At 47.8% G+C, this 19,233-nt stretch overlaps 1 protein-coding gene across 1 annotated transcript; it reads right to left on the reverse strand.

Moving 5' to 3' along the window:
- Positions 1-1,727: 1,727 nt before the first annotated feature.
- trim25 (tripartite motif containing 25) lies at positions 1,728-18,755 on the reverse strand. Its single transcript, XM_056281114.1, has 11 exons — positions 18,726-18,755; positions 17,766-18,376; positions 17,581-17,676; positions 17,145-17,378; positions 13,366-13,534; positions 11,681-11,758; positions 11,427-11,519; positions 7,493-7,546; positions 4,304-4,444; positions 2,415-2,474; positions 1,728-2,287 (listed from the first exon to the last, which is right to left on the reverse strand). The coding sequence occupies exons 2-11, from the start codon at positions 18,363-18,365 to the stop codon at positions 1,755-1,757; spliced, it is 2,058 nt and encodes a 685-aa protein (XP_056137089.1). The 5' UTR covers positions 18,366-18,376; positions 18,726-18,755; the 3' UTR covers positions 1,728-1,754.
- Between the last annotated feature and the right edge of the window lie 478 nt (positions 18,756-19,233).

Raw genomic sequence — 19,233 nt, forward strand, 5'->3', positions numbered from 1 at the left:
ATGTTAACACCCCATCCCAAAGCACTCGAAACTGAATACGTATCTCCAGGCGGTGAGAGCTGGCGATAATGAACGTGTATATGAAACGTGTATATGAAACATGCGTTTTAAACGTGTCTATAGGTTGAGACGATCGTGGTTTGTTGGGCGGATCACCAACCAGCAGCTGAGGGGTTGCAGCAGTGGACTTGAGATGCGGTGTGGTTCGTTGGTGCCGTATTTTAAGGCTGTAGGTAGGGACTGGCATGGTCATCCAGTCTTAAAAAAACAGAGCTTGGTACCGAAATCAGGTCAGCAGGAGAGCCCCGATAGCAAGACCCTTCCATACCCAAAAGGCCTCCGATTCAATCCCTACAGCAGCCAACGTGTGCCTTACACACTCATCCTTGAGTCATTGTAGGACACTTGGAGACAGGACATGAGCCAAACACCCCACATGTCCAAACCTTGGCTGTGAGGACGATGGCCTTGTGCTGCCCGGCAACCATCCATTCTCCACTTGGGACATTGGGTAATCTACCTGTCAAGTTGAATCGGTGTGACTGCCGTGGGTCAAGGTCGGGTTTAAGACAAGGGGACGACGCCCAAATTTCAAGATGGATGCACGCTCGTTTCTTCACAACGCTGCAACCTGATGCTGCTGCGGTCGCGGTAAGGGCATCCTGAGTGGCAGCACCGTCTATGCTAACTATCACGTCGCAAATTACACTGCCCTACATCTAGAACCATGTAGAAATTAACCTCGGCTCTGAGCACCTAAAACAGCACCTAAAACCAGTATTTAGGCCGGCCTAAGGTGCACAATAGTCTTGATCCTGCACAGACTGGCCTTAGTAAGTCTGTGTCGTCAAACAACAGATAAAGTACCTCTGGGAAATGTGTGCCGTTAAAACACGTCATGCATTCCCGGCTGTAAACAGCAGCCAGCTGGGCGAAGGGGCACAACAGAAGTGCAGCAAAGACCTGAACTCCGAAGTTCAGAAATCTCGTCACTTCCAGGCTTTCTATCCAGCGCTGTGGTGACTGCGGACTGTACATCACAGGAAACACCGTGTGTGTGGGTAACGGCACTCTCGGTTCGTCATTTATTCAACCAAGCCCAAGTTCCCTCTCGCTGGGATGCTCTGAACCTACCCATGACTAGATGACAATGTCTTCTCAAAAGACAGGGTTCGCTTAGCCCAGTGTTTCCCAACCCAGTCCCCTCAAGGACCCCCTATCCTGCAGATTTGCTTTGCAACCCTCAATAGGTACCTGTTAGTAGTTATTCAACCAATCCGCAATGAATTATTTTAGATGTTGCACACCTCGCACAATTAAGTGCTGTGAGATGACTGGTTGAGTAAGTACAAGCAGGGCTAGCTATGCAGGGTTAGGGTGAAACTCTGCAGGATAGGGGGTCCTTGAGGGACTGGGTTGGGAAACGCTGGACTAGCCAGTCACTGCTTATTCTCAAAGGCGGCCCGATGACTCGTCGATGCGTTCTGGCGATCGGCCGCCCCACTCAATCTGACACAAAACCTGATTTACAAAACGTGTAGCATTTCAATCAAGCTGTGTATTGACTTCCAAACCCCCAGTTATTAGATGAAAATGATAATAATAAGTAAGTCATAATAGTAAGGCTGTGTGTATGCGTGTGTGTTGGTGGCTCGTACGTGTGTGTGTGTGTGTGTGTGTATGCGAAAGGACAACGTGTGTGTGTGCAAGATCTGTGTTTGCATGCATCGTGCTCGTGCACACCCGATGCCCCGTCACCCCTGCGGGCTGCATAAAGTAACGGACGAGCCAGAGGAGAAGATCCAGAAGGCGGGGTACACAGTTTCAGCGAACGGGAACACGAAGGTGTGGAAGGGGTAGGCCCTATCTGCCACGTTGTAGAAGGTAGCCGTCCCCTCGTCGCAATTCAACAGCACGCCCACGCGCTTGGGGCCGGGGTTGGCCAGCACCGTCTCGCTGCCGGCGTGCCAGGCCGACAGCATGACGTTAAACCACTCCACACACCAGGACTGGGCGTTGCGACCCAGACGGCTGGCCGGGCCCTTCCGGTCGATGCTGTTGTAAGCGAAACCGATCCCCATGAAGTTGTTGTTGTTCATTTTGACCTCCCAGTAGTGGCAGCCTTTGGCGAAGCCTTTAGAGGCGAGTACCTGGGAGCAGGCGGAGAAGCGGGCGGGGTTGTCCGGGTAGTCCATGGTCTCGTCCGACACGGAGGCCTTCGTCAGCTTCTCGCTCAGCTTGACGCGTTTGTGGGCCGTCTTCGGGTCCAGCGTGAGCGCGGCGCCGTCTGTTTTGGAGAGCCAGAGGAGAGTTAAGTCCAGAGAACAGAACTGCCGATTGTAATGTCATGATGCCATGGGAGGGACAGACACGCACACACACACACACACACACACACACACACACACACGTACACTTCAGCAGGTTGTGTCTTTTCTCGGCTGAGGTAATGCTTGGTGGGACGTCAGGGGTTTCTAAAACAAAAAGGAAAAGTAAGCCATGAACCGTTATTACAACGACTACTGATATTACTACTAGTCAGAGGCGGAAAAAACCCGGTCCAGAAAGTGAAAAACCCTAACCGTGTCTTTACTCCATCCATGTATTAAACCAGCTAATTTGGGAAACTAGTCAGTGCAATCTGATGGTTTAGTACAGGGGTCCCCAATAGGCGGCCCGCGGGCCACGTCCGGCCCGTGACGGGTTGATTTATGGTCCGCGAGAATTTTTTAAGAAATGCCAGAAGGAAGATTTTTTTTTTATTTCCCTACCAAAACATTTTTTTTCAAATTAATTTCTTAGTAAAAGTAAGACTAGTAATATATCGAAAAATAGATGGAAAAATCTCTGTTTAAATTATAATACCTGCAACGTATCGACACCGAAACAAACTAACGAACAACATGCTGCTGGAGGTTGAGTGGCCCGTGGTTTTAAAAGTGGCCCTAAAAGTGGCCCCGCTATGAAAAGTAATTGGGGACCCCTGGTTTAGCACATGGGTGGAGTAAAGACACAGTTAGGGTTTTTACTTTCTGGACCGGGTTTTTCCACCTCTGCTACTAGTCATCGTAGTAGTGCGTAGTACAAGTAGTCACACTTGTTATTCAGTGCCTCCAGGATTTCGCCATGTCCCGATTGCTACAGTCAACGCAAATTCACTGTTCCGCAAATTTGACCAATCGTCATCGTAGTTTCCCGCGGCGAGGCTCTGCGCACGTGAGCCTGTTGTGGAATACCCCCTAGGTCAGTGTTTCTCAACCGGGGCTCCGCGGACCCCTAGTGGTCCGTGGTGTGATTTCAAGGGGTCCGTGAAAATAAAATATCTTTAAAAAAAGATCCTATGACATTTATAGAAATAGGATTATTTTACTCAAATGTGACTGAGACCTTTATCTACCGAAACTATAAAGGGTAACAGGACTTTTTTCTCTACTTACATCTGTTTCACAAGTGTAATTTATTGTATTTTAGTAAGAGATCTCGCCCCCGTTTGCATTGTTAAAAGTTACTGCATAAAAATTCTGTCGTTACATATATCTGAAAGTTACTGAATACATATTCTGTTTTGTTACATATATCTGAAAGTTACTGAATACATATTCTGTTTTGTTAACTATATCTAAGTTACAACTGAAAGCTCTTATTTTTGCCCCAAAGAGTGAATAAATGCTATAATGCAATTTAAAATGCAGTTTCTACTGTTTCTATCAAATTGCAACCCCCCTCCCCCAAGATCAGGTGGAGGGGTCCTCAGGGTAGATCAAAAATACGCAGGGGGTCCAGGACCCCAAAAAGGTTGAGAACCACTGCCCTAGGAACACTTCTTCATTTACAAATGAACCACATTTTGGTAGAATTTGTGTAACCCTAAGCCTTTTTTGGGCAAGGTTACTTATAACGCTCAGAACAGTGTGGTTTTATTCTCACCGGAACAAGTCACCTTTGATTTTGAATGAATTTTGCAAAAAAATAAAAAATTGCAGAGATTTTTTCAATTTTCACTCGCTCCCGCAATTTATTTGCAAAAAAAAAAAAAAAAAAGGAACCCCCCCCCCCCCCCCCCAGCTAAAAACATCGGAACATACGTTGCAATTTTTTTCCGGGGAAATCCTGGGGGGACTGGTTACTGTTATTACTATCATAAGTCGTAAAAGGATGATCCAGAGCATCAAACACATAGTAGACGAACATTTGAATTAAGAGCTGAAAAACTGAAATTAGAAAACTCCCCGTCTGCATGCTACATAGCGTCAACGGTTATGGATGGCTGTCTGTGATTTCACGTCAGGTGGACAGTATTTACCAGGTGTCTGTGTGGGCTCAAGGGGAGGTTGGCCCATGGCTTTGTCCTCCTTACTGATATCCAGCAGGTTGTCCATTGACTGGGTTTCTCTCATGCTTTTCTTATTCTCTTTCGGAGGCTGGGGAGGCTTTGCCGTTTGCTCTAAAGACAAGTGGAAAGTTTCGTTTGCACCTCTACAGTAACAACCTGTTTGCGAGTAGTCTCGATGCATGCTCAATAGACCCTTTTACAGTTGGTAAACAGTGATCACAAGGTTCAGTATGCACACACATTTTGGCAGCAAAATTAAGAGCTGGCCCTGGACTCTAGTTGGAACTGGGGAGTGAGAAAATACACTGCTGTGACCAGATCAGGACGAATATGCTTTTACCCTAATCTGGCCCCCTGTTATCAAACGGTCTTTTCCCCGATGGAATGCGGTAGAAATTAATACCTTTAGTTTTGCTAGACCTGTTCTGGCAACCCGCAACACAACATCTTAAAAATGTAAATATCAATCGATCAAAAATCCACTTGCACTCTGCATTGACTGGAGATGGAGAAGTTGCCCCTTTTGCTGCCAAAATGCGCGCACATACTATGCGTGACGTAGGTCATAAGAGGATCAATGATCCAGGTAAGAAAATCAAAGAAGGTTGAATCAGCTCATCTGGACACAACGTTTCAACGGGGAGTCAAAGAGGCCATCTATGTGAAGAGGGAACGACCATCCCCTGAACTGGGGGGTGGGTGGGTCTAAGAGCGCCTCTGTCACTATTTTACAATGCTGTGATTACAACTATTCCCCAATCCTCTGTGAGCAGTACAAGTGGCCATTGAAACTCTAATTAATGGTCACGGTGATTTGCATATGAAACTGGTGGTTGGTTTCGGTCGTTATGCCGCTGTGTTGTTTATAAGGGTGGGGAAACCTGCAGGAGGTCACTTAGATGAGTGATGAAACGTTTCTGTCAATAAACGTTGTATCCAGAACTGATTCAATAAACGTTGTATCCAGAACTGATTCAATAAACGTTGTATCCAGAACTGATTCAATAAACGTTGTATCCAGAACTGATTCAATAAACGTTGTATCCAGAATGGATTCAATAAACGTTGTATCCAGAACGGATTCAATAAACGTTGTATCCAGAACTGATTCAATAAACGTTGTATCCAGAACTGATTCAATAAACGTTGTATCCAGAATGGATTCAATAAACGTTGTATCCAGAACGGATTCAATGAACATTGTATCCAGAACTGATTCAATAAACATTGTATCCAGAACGGATTCAATGAACATTGTATCCAGAACGGATTCAATGAACATTGTATCCAGAACGGATTCAATGAACATTGTATCCAGAACGGATTCAATAAACGTTGTATCCAGAACGGATTCAATAACCGTTGTATCCAGAACGGATTCAATAAACATTGTACCCAGAACAGATTCAATAAACGTTGTACCCAGAACGGATTCAATGAACATTGTATCCAGAACTGATTCAATAAACATTGTATCCAGAACGGATTCAATGAACATTGTATCCAGAACGGATTCAATAAACGTTGTATCCAGAACGGATTCAATAACCATTGTATCCAGAACGGATTCAATAAACGTTGTATCCAGAACGGATTCAATAAACGTTGTATCCAGAACTGATTCAACCTTCTTTGACTACCTGCAAGTACTGTTAATGAACAGAGAAGCCATCGGCTGTGAAACAGGTTCACGCGTTCATTTTATGAAAGTAGAGTTACTAAAGTAGCAAATGTACTGTCATAAAATGAACACATCAATCCGACTATGGCCGGACTCGGTGAAGCAGCAATCATTGGCAACGCTGTCTTCGGGAGGGGGGCGGAGTCGGCTTGTGTTCGTCATGTGAATGCGTCTCTGTGTGTGTCGGAAAAACAGTGGTTCGGCTTGGATTCGCCTTGTCACGAAAGTGGGGAGGCGCTTTCCTTCGAGACTGCCGGCCGGAGAGATGCAGTTGGCGAACGCATGCAATACGAGGGTGGGTGTTTGAATTAAAATAGGGATCAATTGGCCACTAAATTGGGAGAAAAAAGGGAAAAATCAGAAATAAATTTAAAAAAATAAAAAAATAAAATGAACACATCAACCTGTTTCAGTTACTGCTGCTTTGCAGATTACATTGTGGATTCGAGTAGATTAGATCCTATCTAAACTACTCTAATCCTGTAGGTTGCAGTTCTAACACTTTATTCCCCCCACTACTTTATTAATATCCCCGTGGGGCAAGTCTTCCTCTGCATTTAACCCATCCTAGCCATGTAGCTAGCAGCAGTGGGCAGCTGCCGCGCAGCACCCGGCGACCAACTCGTCTTGCCATGCCTTGCTCAGTGGCACAGACAAGGAGTATAAACCCTAACGTGAATGCCTTTTTGATGGTGGGGGAAACCGGAGGAGCACCCAGAGAAAACCCACTGCAGACACGGGGAGAACATGCAAACTCCACACAGAGGATGACCTGGGATGACCACCCAAGGTTGGACAACCCCGGGGTTCGAACCCAGGACCTTCTTGCTGTGAGGCGACAGCGCTATCCACTGCGCCACCGTGCCGCCAATGTGGGTAAATCAGTTGGAAGAGATGTGGTCTGACACACAGTCGCCACACCTTTCCCTGTTTCTCACAGTGTAGAGATGAATAAAATCATCTCAAGAAGTTTATTTATTTATTCATTTATGATTTCTCCCAATGTAGTGGCCAATCGATCCCTATTTTAGTTCAAACACCCACCCTCGTACTGCATGCGTTCTCCAACTGCATCTCTCCGGCCGGCAGTCTCGAAGGAGACGCCTCCCCACTTTTGTGACAAGGCGACTCCAGGCCGAACCACTGCTTTTTCCCCACACACCCAGAGACGCATTCGTGTGACAAACACAAGCCGACTCCGCCCCCCTCCCGAAGACAGCGTTGCCGATTACTGCTGCTTCATCGAGTCCGGCCATAGTCGGATCTGACGAGACCGGGGCGCCAACCCCCGGTCCCCAGTCTCAAGAAGTTTTTTTGGCATCATTCAAACATCTAAAAAGTGGATTGGGCTGTTTATATACCGATGACGTTTGGGAAACAAGAAGAAAGCCTGGTTACTTTGTGCACGACCAGTGGGAAATCTGTTCGAGAAGAAGACATTCAACGTGTAGAGAAAGGCAGAGTAACAAATTTCTTACTTTGAGGTCTCTGGTCCGTCAACGGAGTTTTCCCATCGTTCTCACGGTTCTTTTCTGAGGGAGAAATTGAAAGAGACAGCGTCGTCAGTTTAAAGCTGTGTGCTTCATTTAAACAGACAAGACAAGGGAAATCCCCCCCCCCTATTTAAGAGTGTGAAGGTTTTCCTCAACACCGGAAGGTCCGTTCTTGTCATGAGGCGTTATCTTTAAATCCGCTTACCATGGCAGACTGTCATTCAGTCTGACTGATCAACCAGTTTGGAAAGCCAAAACTGTGGCGGAGTTTAACAGCTATGAATGCTGTGTGACGGCGCTACTTATGTGGCTTTTCCATTTTGTGGACAGAGGTGCTTGTTGAAAAAATATAATCCACAGATTTAGAGGTCCATCATGGGCTCCCAAGACTGGATCACAACCACAAGTTGTGCGTTCGAGGGAAGCTCAGTGGGGAACTGAGCCGTTCTGGCCTGTCCCTTCTCGTGGAGATACGCACCTTCAGTCGAAACCGATGTGTGTAGTATCGTACATTTTCAGCTGCTTTAAACAAGCTATATGTCACTATGAACTTTGTTTGCGGTTTGATAATATCGGTTTTGATAAAACTGCGTATGCTGTGCAGTGAATTCCTACGGTTCTCCTGGTGTTTGCACATGCGAGAAGTTCTCAGATCTCCCCTTGAAACAATCGCTCTGGGCTGTCAGGTCGTTTATCCGGTCAAGTTCACGTTGGGAGTACACGGTTATGGTTGGAACATCTCTCTCTCTTGCAGAAATCAATCAATCAATCAATCAATCCATTTCACAGGAAGTGCACATCTACAGACAGGTAGGATTCACAGCCCTCCTTCCCTAGATTGTATGTACATTCACTCCTGCCGTGGGTTTTTTTCTTTTTGGGACCCCCCCTCCCTTTTCCTCCTCAATTGTATTCGGCCAATTACCCCACTCTTCCGAGCCATCCCAGTCACTGCTCCACCCTCTCTGCCGAGCCGGGGAGGTCTGCAGACTACCACGTCTCCTCCGATACACGTGGAGTCGCCAGCCGCTTCTTTTCACCTGACAGTAAAGCGTTTCACCAGGGGAATGCAGCGCGCGGGAGGATCACGCTATTCCCCCCCAGTTCCCCCTCCCCCCTGAACAGGCCCCTTGCCCGACCAGAGGAGGCGCTAGCGCAGCGACCAGGACACAAACCCACGTCTGGCTTCCCACCTGCAGACACGGCCAATTGTTTCCGTAGGGACGCCCGACCAAGCCAGCGGTAACACGGGGATTCAAACTGGCGATCCCAATGTTGGTAGGCAACAGAATAGACTGCCACGCCACCCGGACGCTCCTGCCGTGGTTTTTTTATGGGCCCGACCTCAACATGCATTCAAAAACAACCAAATAATAAATGTATTTGTAGTTGCTCATTTTAACGTCTGCTATCAGCTAGGACTTTCACAGGTAAAATGATTTGGTGTGTATTCCTTTACACCTCCAACATGGCAGCCAGATGCAGGAGAAGACAGGTATGACAGTATATGTGCTCATATGAGGAGGAGGCCGAGTTGCTGTGGTCAGCTCACACCTGTAGAAGACGCCAACAGGCTCTATAACATCTGGATCCAAACCCCAGGTCCAAGTGTGCTTTATTTGGTTAGAGGTTGAGAAAACGGCGATGTAATAAAACTGGCAACTCCGGTTGATGTTGAAGGCATCTGGGATCCAGAGTGTTCCAACACCACTGCAATTACCACGTGCCACCATACTTGTCAGTAGGTTACACAAAGATGACAATCCTCATCTCATCATCAGCCACTTCTCTGGGGTCGGGTCGCGGTGGCAACGCCCTCCAGCGCCTCCTGGGGGATCCCAAGGCATTCCCAGGCCAGACTGGACATAGTCCCTCCAGCGAGTTCTGGGTCTACCCCAGGTTCTCTTCACAGTTGGATGTGCCCGGAAAACCTCCAGAGGAAGGCACCCAGGGGGCCTCTTAATCAGATGCCCAAACCACCTCAACTGGCTCCTTTCGACGCAAAGGAGCAGCGGCTCTACTCCAAGTTCCCTCCGGATCTCCGAGTTCCTCACCCTATCTCTAAGGCTGAGCCCAGACACCCTACGGAGGAAACTCATTTCAGCCGCTTGTATCTGCGCTCTCACCCTTTCGGTCACTACCCAAAGCTCATGACCATAGGTGAGGGTTGGAACGAAGACTGACTGGTAAATTGAGAGCTTTGCCTTCCGGCTCAGCTCCCTCTTCACCACAACGGTCCGGTACAACGTCCGCATTACTACTGATGCTGCACCAATTGACAGGCGGTGTCAATCTCCCGCTCCCTATAAGTGAAAAGATGACAATCCTCAGATTTTTAATTTCAAGAAAAAAAAACCGTCCAAGAGTCCAATCACGAAATGTTTGTAGAGTGTTTGCCAGTGGGCGAGGGGCAGCACATTTGTCTCCTCACATACAGCAAGACAATCTCTATATTTTGTCAAAGAGGACAAGGTGATAACGCTGCAGTTTTTCCTTTTGCCGTCCCTCCTCCATCCCGGCGCATGGCGCTCATAACCCCAGGGTAGCAAGAAGCAACCAGACGGCCATTTACCCTTCAGACTAGCACTGCGAACTCAAGACGTGCACAAGCACATTTTGTCACCTCATTTTCAACAATTAACACATGCAGTATAATGCCACATCGGCCGTTTTTTAACAGCTTATTTAGAGTCTCCATTGGTACAGGTCAGAGCAAATCTGACATATGTGCCGGAGTGGGACAGGATGGAAGCGCTATTCCACATGATCGACAGAGTAAAACAAAAAGGTGTCCACCAACACAACTTACAATAATGAAATAAATTTAATTACTTGAAATAATCAAAACAATAACTATAATAATAATAATAATAGAAATGAAAAAAATTAAAACAACCCTGCATTGATTTGGTAAACATTCTTTGAGTTGTGATTGATGTTAGGTTACACACTAAAGTCTCCTGCTTCTCTCTCTCTCATCTCTATAAACTATGCAACATGTGCATGCCACAGACGCACAACTTTGTTGCAGAATGATTTGCAGGTAGTTCAAGTCTGCACAGATTGGGACGGTACAGAAGTCGGCACTCCCAATACGGGAAGACACCTGATACAAATACTGAAGGAGTTGCTGTACTTGGACAAGATGGGAGAATTATGAGAGGGGCTGGGAGAGACTGGGAGGGACTGGGTGAGACGAGAGCTAAATTTGACTCCCATGTAGACCTCGTGACAAAATGAATAACTGCCATAAAATTTAAATTTTTCCCCAAATCATTGACAGGACATATTATCATTCTTTGCAGTTGAGATAAAAAAAAAATACTTGTAATATGTCTTACGAATTACTTTTTGCCATAAAGCAGCAGCTCACACTCAGTATTTGACGGGTTTTTCAGACACAGCGATAAACAGAAGGTTTGCGAGAGAGGTGTGACACCATTTCTCGTCCTGGACTCAGAGCCGTGCAGTCAGATAATGTGGACGGTCTACAGAGCAAACACACTGGTCCTCTTATCCGCTGGCTGACTGCAAGCTGATACTGAAGTAAGGTCCTTTCAAAATCAAACACCGAACCAAAATGGCTGAATGACTGTTACGTTGAAATTGAAAGCTTGTGAAGTGATCAGAAAATCTTATGGAAGCCACCGAGCTTGTCTACATACAGCTGCTATTGGTCGTACTACAGCAGGCAGGTGAATAACAGACTGCCCTTGTAGTCTTCAGGGCAAGACACCATTCAGAAATGCAGTGGGGGGGGGGGGTAAGAGCAGGAGATATTGTAGGAAAAAGGTCATGGGTCAAAATTAATTTCTCCTATGGATAGAAACAGCATGATCAGGTTAGTCTGATGATCCCATTAAGAGAAGTGATGTGGTTTGGGAGTGTGTTATTGAGGTGTTTGGGGACATTGTCTCACTTTGAGGTTTCTTCTTTTGGGCCATCTTGATTGGAGCCCCTGGACTGGGAGACCTGAGGTGTAGAACTGGTTTGAAAGGATTCGGCACTTGTGCTTTAGAGACAGATGGAGACAGAAGGGACAAAGGTTAATCAACACATTATGCAACTCTACAAACAGTATCATTACCTTGGCAGAGAGGTTGCTATTACATAATGCTTATAACTCCTCAAACATACATTACGTGCTTGTTACGAAGTAGGAGATAAACGTACCATACGGCATTTCAGGAAAAGGTCTCCTAGGTGGAAAGACACCAAACCCAAGAAGAGGCGCTGGACCTGGTCTTTCACCTGTTGGGATGCCAAATTGATCATTGCCATTGAATATGTTTTCTCATACAAGAGCTGAAATGTCTGTCCCACCACCTCCAAATTTGTCACCCATCTGAAAAGTCAATTTCAGGAAATGGTTGTTTTGATTTCAGTTTTCATTTGATGCCAACTTACCCAGTGCAAACATGCCAGTGTCAGGTTCTGTAATGAAACCAGACTTCACTAACGTGGTTTCAGTGTTCTGTTTATGCGTGCTTAATAATCCAGGTAAGCCCATCAAAGAAGGTTGAATCTGTTCACCTGGATACAATGTTTAATGCCAGACACATGTCATCACTCAGCTAAGTGACATCTTCAGTCAAAACTGACTGCAGGCATCCCCACCCTTATAAACAATACAGTTGCATCACGACCGAACCGATGACCAGTTTCATTCGCAAATATGGGCGTGACCATTAACTAGAGTTTCGATGGCCGGGTGTACTATTTGGAGGATTGGGGAATGTTTGCAATCACAGCATTGTAAGATGGCGACAGATGTACTCTTAGCCCCCCCCCCCACTTTTGACCCCCCCTCGGTTCAGGGATGGTTGTTCCCTCTTAACCTAGATGGCCTCTTTGACTCCCCGTTCAAACCAACGTTCCTCCCTATCAAGGATGTGCACATCCTCATCCTTGAAAGAGTGGTCACTGGCCTGTAGATGGTGTAGACTGTTGAGTCCTGGCCTGACATGTAGCTCTTCTGTGTTGTGTCATCCTCTTGGCCAGCGTCTGTTTGGTTTCCCCGATGTACAAGTCACGGCAGTCCTCCTGGCACTTAACAGTGTACACTATATTGCTCTGTTTGTGCCGGGGGACCCGATCCTTGGGGTGGACCAACTTCTGGTGGAAAATATGTGTCTCAGCCGTTGCGACACTCCCGCCACATACAGAATCACCACAGGTTTACGCTTAGACAGCTGTCGTCCTTCTCCTGTCTTCGATCGGCTGGTGCACTGTTTGGGCGCCTTCCTGGCTTCGACAAACACCCAGTTAGGACAACCACACTTAACCAGGGCCTGAATAATGTGGGATTTCTCCCCTTCCCCGGCCGCTGTGTAGGTGGGGACGTTGTCAGCTTGGTGGTACAGCGTCCTGATGACTCCTAGTTTGTGCTCCAGTGGATGATGAGAGTCAAACCTTAAGTACTGACCAGTATGTGTCGGTTTGCGGTAAACACCAACAATCAAATGTCCCCCATCACCAATTGCAATTTCACAGTCTAAGAAGGCTAACCTGTCATTTTTCACATGCTCCCGGGTGAACTTGATGTGGTTGTCCACAGAGTTAATGTAGTCAGTGAAATGTGGTACATCCTGACATTTAATTTTACCACAGGCGTCGTCCTAAAATCTGAACCAAAGGCTAGGTGGTGCCCTCTTTTCCCACTTCCTCCATATGCAAGTTGGCCACTACAGGTGAGACTGGGGAACCCATAGCACATCCATGCCTCTGCCTATAGTACTGCCCCCCTGGATCTGAAGTACGTGGACCGAAGACACACCTCCGCACTGAAGACAGACTTGTATGGTTTCACATACAGAACACCAGCTCTCATTGTAACAAATACACTCTTGCATACTCACTTGGTTGGAGCATTTGCAGCCGAGCCTCAACACTCTGCTTGAAGAGCTCAGTCAGATAGTGCTTCAGAGCAGCAGCAAAGTCCTGAGCTGCGCTCAGCGTCTTAGTGTCCAAGCTGCATCGGGGGGTGTGGGGCTCAAAATTTACAACTGAGGGCAGGTCAACGGAAGCCTTCACCAGATGTGGATGGAAAAACATTTTGACAGGACAGTCAGTAAATAAGACAATAAAGTAAATAAAGCAACAATATAATATGATTACCCATGGTGGGGCAAATTCAGGAAAGAATTTCTCAAGGAAGAGAAGTTTACGTGGCATGAGATGAGACAGAACAAACCAGATGCACAGAGCAATACATTTATTTTACAGTGTTATGAAATTAAAGCCGCCATCCACCAATTGTCTCAATGAATTTTATCTATTTGAAAAAGTATGACAATGTACCAATTCTGTTGGACAGACAATCCGTATTACAGGACAACAGTGTTGTGATATAGTTGCACTTGTTGCAGCTGATTTACTTGAAGTACAAAACAAGGTGTAGCGACCAAGGCCCCATTTTGTGTCCTCAAAGCATGGTGTAGGGTGTCGGAATTTTTTTTTGGGATGGAGGGTTAGTGCTCATCTAGTCCTCCGGACAGAGCATTTCCAGATGCAGACTTGAAAACGAGCGGTCGTAAACGAGTGGTTGAATGAATGCATCAAAAAAACTGTGGCTGCAGCAGGTTGAAAATGGCTACCGGTGCCGTTATGTTCAGGTTGTAATTGTTACTTATGTGTTCAAATGTTGTGTTCGCGTTTCGATTGTTGTTTGGAAGTTTGACTCGGACCGGTTAGACAACCATTTGACTGACTGACTGTTGGACCATGACTGATACCTGTATGTTAAATCACAGCCTTGTTAGGGGAAGCCATTGTTGGGCCACTATTGGGGAGGGGCAGAGTAAAGGAGAACTCCTGGGGTCAAGTCAAGTCGTGTGGTATATGAGACACAGGAGTCTAAAATGCATCCTTGCCTTTTGCCTCTCCTTTCCCATCAGTTCCATTCAGTTCGTGTGGCGTGTTGTGGATTTTTCTTATCCTTTTTAATGGGCTCTTGCCCCAGCAACCTCCGGGAAGAATAATCATCGGACAAATATTGGAGCAAACAGAGAATCTTTAATGCCTCTGCAGATGGAGAGTCATATAGTCACAGAAGTCAGTCTGTGAGGATATGCTCTCACTTGAGCTGGAGGTAGTGGTTTTTTATAGAGCAGTCCGTCGCGTCATACCCTATGTTCCTTGCATTAACCAAGGTGTTGTCTTACAAAGGAATGCAGGGAAACATCTACGTTAATCATGTCCTGTGTCCGGTGTGTGTCTGTGGGTCCGTTGCACCTGTCTTTGCTGCACCGGGCAGTTCCTGGGATGCGGCAATGGGGAGGCAAGCATGATAACAGTTGGTATGTGGCCCCATCGGATGCAAGCATGATAACAGTTGATATGTGTGTCTGCAGTGAGTGAGAAGTTTCATACACACAGAGAAGTGGAAAACTACATAGTACATACGGAGTGCATATGGAGTACATTTTGTACTCCACAGGCGTATGGGACACGAGAGATGCAAATAAGAGATCTCTATCCCGCTATTCTGCCACGCCAGCTTGCCACATTGGTGTCAGAAGTGGGATTGAGTGGGGGAGGGTCATCGAGCAGACCCTTTGGCGCCTGGGAAAACCTGGCGTGGCAAAAGACGGAGCTCGCCAGAGACCGGAGGTTTTCCAGCCAGACCTGATGGCTCCAGTGCACTACGGCTCCACCACCCCCTGGAGGCCAGGAGGCCTAGCGCTGGGGAACGCATGCTCCCTGCTGCCGCCGATTGCCCCCTGGAGGCCAGGAGGACCAGCGCCGACGAACAGCTTCCCGCCACCGTCGATGCATTTCAGCAGTCTTAGAGCCCCAGTGTGGCATTGGAGTGCCACTGCTGCCAGCGGCAGGAGGAGCGGGGCCAGATGACGCCAACAGTGGCAGCTGTCCAGACCGCCAGCAACAATGAGGTGAGGTTGTTCCCGTTGACCACACAGCAGCAGGAGGCAGATGTGGCCCTTGCACTGGTGAAGGGCTGGCTGGAGACAGGGTGGCACCCCTAGTGGACGGAGGTCTCAGTGCTGAAGCCCAAGGCGGGGGCCTACCACTCGCAGTAAGGCAACTTTGAGCTCTATGGCGGGTTTGTGTACCGGAGGTGTCAAGCTCCCAGACGAGGGAGTGGCCTCTTGCAGTTATAGGTGTCCCGTGTGCTCCGTGCCCAGATGGTCCATGGCTTGGTGGGGGCAGGGCACTCTGGGAACGCCAAGACCCTCCACCGCCTCCAGCGGGCGGTTCTACTGGCCTGGCTGTCGACGCGACATGGCTGTCAATGCGACATGGAGCTGAACCTTTAAATTACAAAAAAAAAAAAAACAACTCCAATCCATCGCAGCTGCAACAGCTGACAACAATAGCAATTAAACTCCAAGTGTTAACCACAATTCGTCGGATTTCTAACATTTGGCCTATTTTTGCTCCCATCCTGAGAAGCTGAACAAGAGGGAGCTCTTTTACAGAGAGAAGAAATACAAAACTGAATTCAAACGGTTGTGCTTATATACACATATTACACCACACACCAGGCGATTCAGCATCTAGTTTTGCCCTCTCCAACCATACATTTAGCTCCATTTTTGGGGGGATCGTTTTCCCCCTTTTGAGCCCCAATCGTACATGGCCGACTACCCCACTCTTCCGAGCTGTCCGGGTCACTGCTCCACCCCCTCTGCCGATCCGGGGGAGGGCTGCAGACTGATATATGTGGAGTCACCAGCCGCTTCTTTTCACCCGACAGTGAGGAGTTTCACCAGGGGGACGTAGCACGTGGGAGGATCACACTATTCCCCCTGCCTCCCGAACAGGCGCTCCGACCGACCATAGGAGGCGCCAGTGCAGCGACCAGGACACATACTCACATCCGGCATCCTACCCACAAGCATGGCCAGTTGTGTCTGTAGGGGACGCCCGACCGAGCTGGAGGTAACACGGGGATATTCAGCTCCACTTTTGCTCTTTCTATTTTTGAATCCATAAGCTCTGCTGGCTTTCACTTGGATTCACCTTGTTAGTGTGATACATGGAGACTGCATGCTTCTGTGTTCGTTTGCACTGACATCTCAGCATTGTGACACAGCACAGAGGGCTTTCTTGGGGGGGGGGGGGGTTGAGTCTATTCTCATCCCATTGCAGCACATATTGACAACTCTTGTTGTACCAAAGTACCATTTGCTGTTTGTACGGGACACTCTCTCACCTCAGCCACCACATAAACACTACCTAACCTGCATGTGATTAATATTCAAAGATAAGGGCAAAAGTTTCACCCTTTGAATCCATGGAACACCCTCCGCGTCTCTATGCAGAACCTCCTGCGTCACATATCGACACTTTTTCAGTAGTGTCAACATATGACGCTATGGGAGGAGAACGTGTTGGCTGATGTGAGTGAGGGACCCTGACTGACAAGAGGCCCTCAAAAAAAATACTAAAACATAATGTTAATAACTTTTTATGGGCCAATGGGATATTTTACGAGAGGCCCGAAACCTCAGGTGGTGCCCCTGCAGCCAAATGCCATATGCACAAGTCTGAAGGCAAACACCTATGCACACACACGTCAGTGTCAGTACAACATAGCTGCTCACAAACGTGCAGACATTTAAGCACTGAGCAGGCCGAAGACCGCCTCCTCTTTCTGTAGCAGTGGTTATCTCACCTGTAGGAAGGCAAGTGAATGGGACTGCTCCAGCAGGTTGTTGATGCAATCCTTGGCACTGCTCATCGTTTCCACATTCTGGATGAACTTGGTCAAGAGCCCCTTGAGTTTGGTTTGACAGCTCTCTTGCTCGCGGTCCACCGTGCACATTACCTCGTGCTCGTTACGGTCCAGTATCTCCCGCATCTGCCGATACTCAGCCGCAAATGCTCTCTTCTTCTTCTCCGCAGTATCCTGCAGACAGGCAGACAGAAGGGCAGATAGATGGATAGTTAAGATAATTTCTCTATCATTGCCCTTTCTAAAATCTATGCTATGGCATAAAGGGAGCGTCACTTTTTTCTTTTCCTTATAGAGACCGCCTTGATTACAGGCCAGTACTTCGCCCTGTGTTTGCCAAGAAGTTGTGTGCATGATACAGCGGATGTGGGGTTACCTTCAGTTTGGTCTGCAGGTCTTCTATTTGAGATATAATCGCCTGATTCTTCTCAATCTTTCCATCCAACAAGTGCAACTTGTTTTTAAAGTCAGACTGTAGAGAGAAATGCATTGTCATCAGTGACACTATTCAATCCCCGGAGGGCGTCAAACACATATAAACACACAAACGCACACACACACCTCTTTCAAGCCCTTTTGCTCATCGGGGGTGGAGAAGGTGCACCCTCTGTGCACGTGCTGCAGGCACAGGCTGCAGATGCTGTGGGCGTGTTGAACACAGTAGAACTCCATCAGCTTGTGGTGGCTGGGGCAGAGGTGCTCCAGCAGGTCTCTGAGCGGCTCGGTCAGCTGGTGGATTCGGAGGTTGGGGTTGTCCAGGTGAGGCTTCAGGTGATCCTCGCAGAAGGACGCCACACAGGTGAGGCAGGTCTTGGACGCTTTGACCATGCACGTGTCACACAACACCTCGCTCTCCGTCTCACCTTGGACCTCCGCGGCGGGCAGCGGGGGCACCTCGGTCTTGGCAGATCGCATTGTGAACGCCTCCACCACGGTGCTGAGGACCGTGTTCTTCTTCAGCGCCGGTTTGGTGTCGAACTGGGTGCGGCACTGGGGGCAGATGTAGTCGCTTTTCCAGGTGGCCAGGATGCAGTGCTGGCAGAAGTTGTGCCCACAGGGAATGGTGACGGGGTAGGAGAAGGGACAGAGGCAGATGCTGCAGGTCAGCTCATCCTCCAGGCTCAGAAGCGACAGCTTGGGGTCGACGTCCAACTCGGCCATATTGATGAGCGCTGTGACGGAGAAACGAAACTTAAGGAGCAGAAAACGAAACCAGCGGGATCCGACTACAAGCTCTCTCCCCTTCAGAGGGTCCAAGCCTTGGGTCTATTTCGCGGGTCTGTTTGCGCCTCGTCTCGAAGCTGGAAATCGTACCCCGCTAACGAAGCTTACGGATCCGCTCTGGAGGCTTATAACGGCCGCGGATGTATAATTGGCAGCCGCGCAATTTTGGATCAAATACGCGCGTCTAATAACCAACCGATGGCTTATATGAATGAATAGACGTTCGCACGGAAACAAGTGTCGGGTTTAGCGCTTGACTTCTCTTATCGCGATAAACTTCTTATCCGGAGCACTCACCTCTCCTCCGGGGTTCGGGCGGCGGACGGGTCGGACGGCAGCGGAGTGACGCGTCTCTGGCGGAAACCAGACTTTTGGTTTTTTTCCACACGAGTCACGCCCATTCGACCTGACGGGGCGCGCGCGCGTGCCCCGTCACTTTTTACTTTGAATATCCGGATTTTTTTTATTTTATTTTATTTTTTTCTACATTTTTTGTTTTATTTTATTACCGTTATTTCTTACAAGACGCCACGGTCGTCTTAGATTGTGACTCAAACTTGATTCTTCAAATCACAGTCGTAGCTCGTACCACGAAAAGTCCCGCACCCCTTTCCCCCCCCCGCGCTGTTGGTTTCTTCCAGAAACTCCAACTCCACATCGTGTTGTTGTTCTCCCCCCCCCCCCCCCCGTCTTCATTTAGGGAATATTCAAGTGCGCAAACGGCGCAGACGTGTGCTCAATATAATGACGTACAAAGGAGCAAGAATATGAATTTAAATAAATAAATAAATAATAATAATATTTT

Source organism: Lampris incognitus, chromosome 5, assembly GCF_029633865.1.
Source record: "Lampris incognitus isolate fLamInc1 chromosome 5, fLamInc1.hap2, whole genome shotgun sequence".
Classification (NCBI taxonomy): Eukaryota; Metazoa; Chordata; class Actinopteri; order Lampriformes; family Lampridae; genus Lampris; species Lampris incognitus.

Excerpts from the sequence above, each read along its gene's own strand:
- trim25 (XM_056281114.1), bottom strand. The coding sequence starts at position 18,365 with ATGGCCGAGTTGGACGTCGACCCCAAGCTGTCGCTTCTGAGCCTGGAG. Across the intron at positions 17,677-17,765 it reads AGCAAAAGGGCTTGAAAGAG|TCTGACTTTAAAAACAAGTT; the intron begins GTGTGTGTGTGC and ends TTCTCTCTACAG. Across the intron at positions 4,445-7,492 it reads GACGGACCAGAGACCTCAAA|AGCAAACGGCAAAGCCTCCC; the intron begins GTAAGAAATTTG and ends ACTTGTCTTTAG.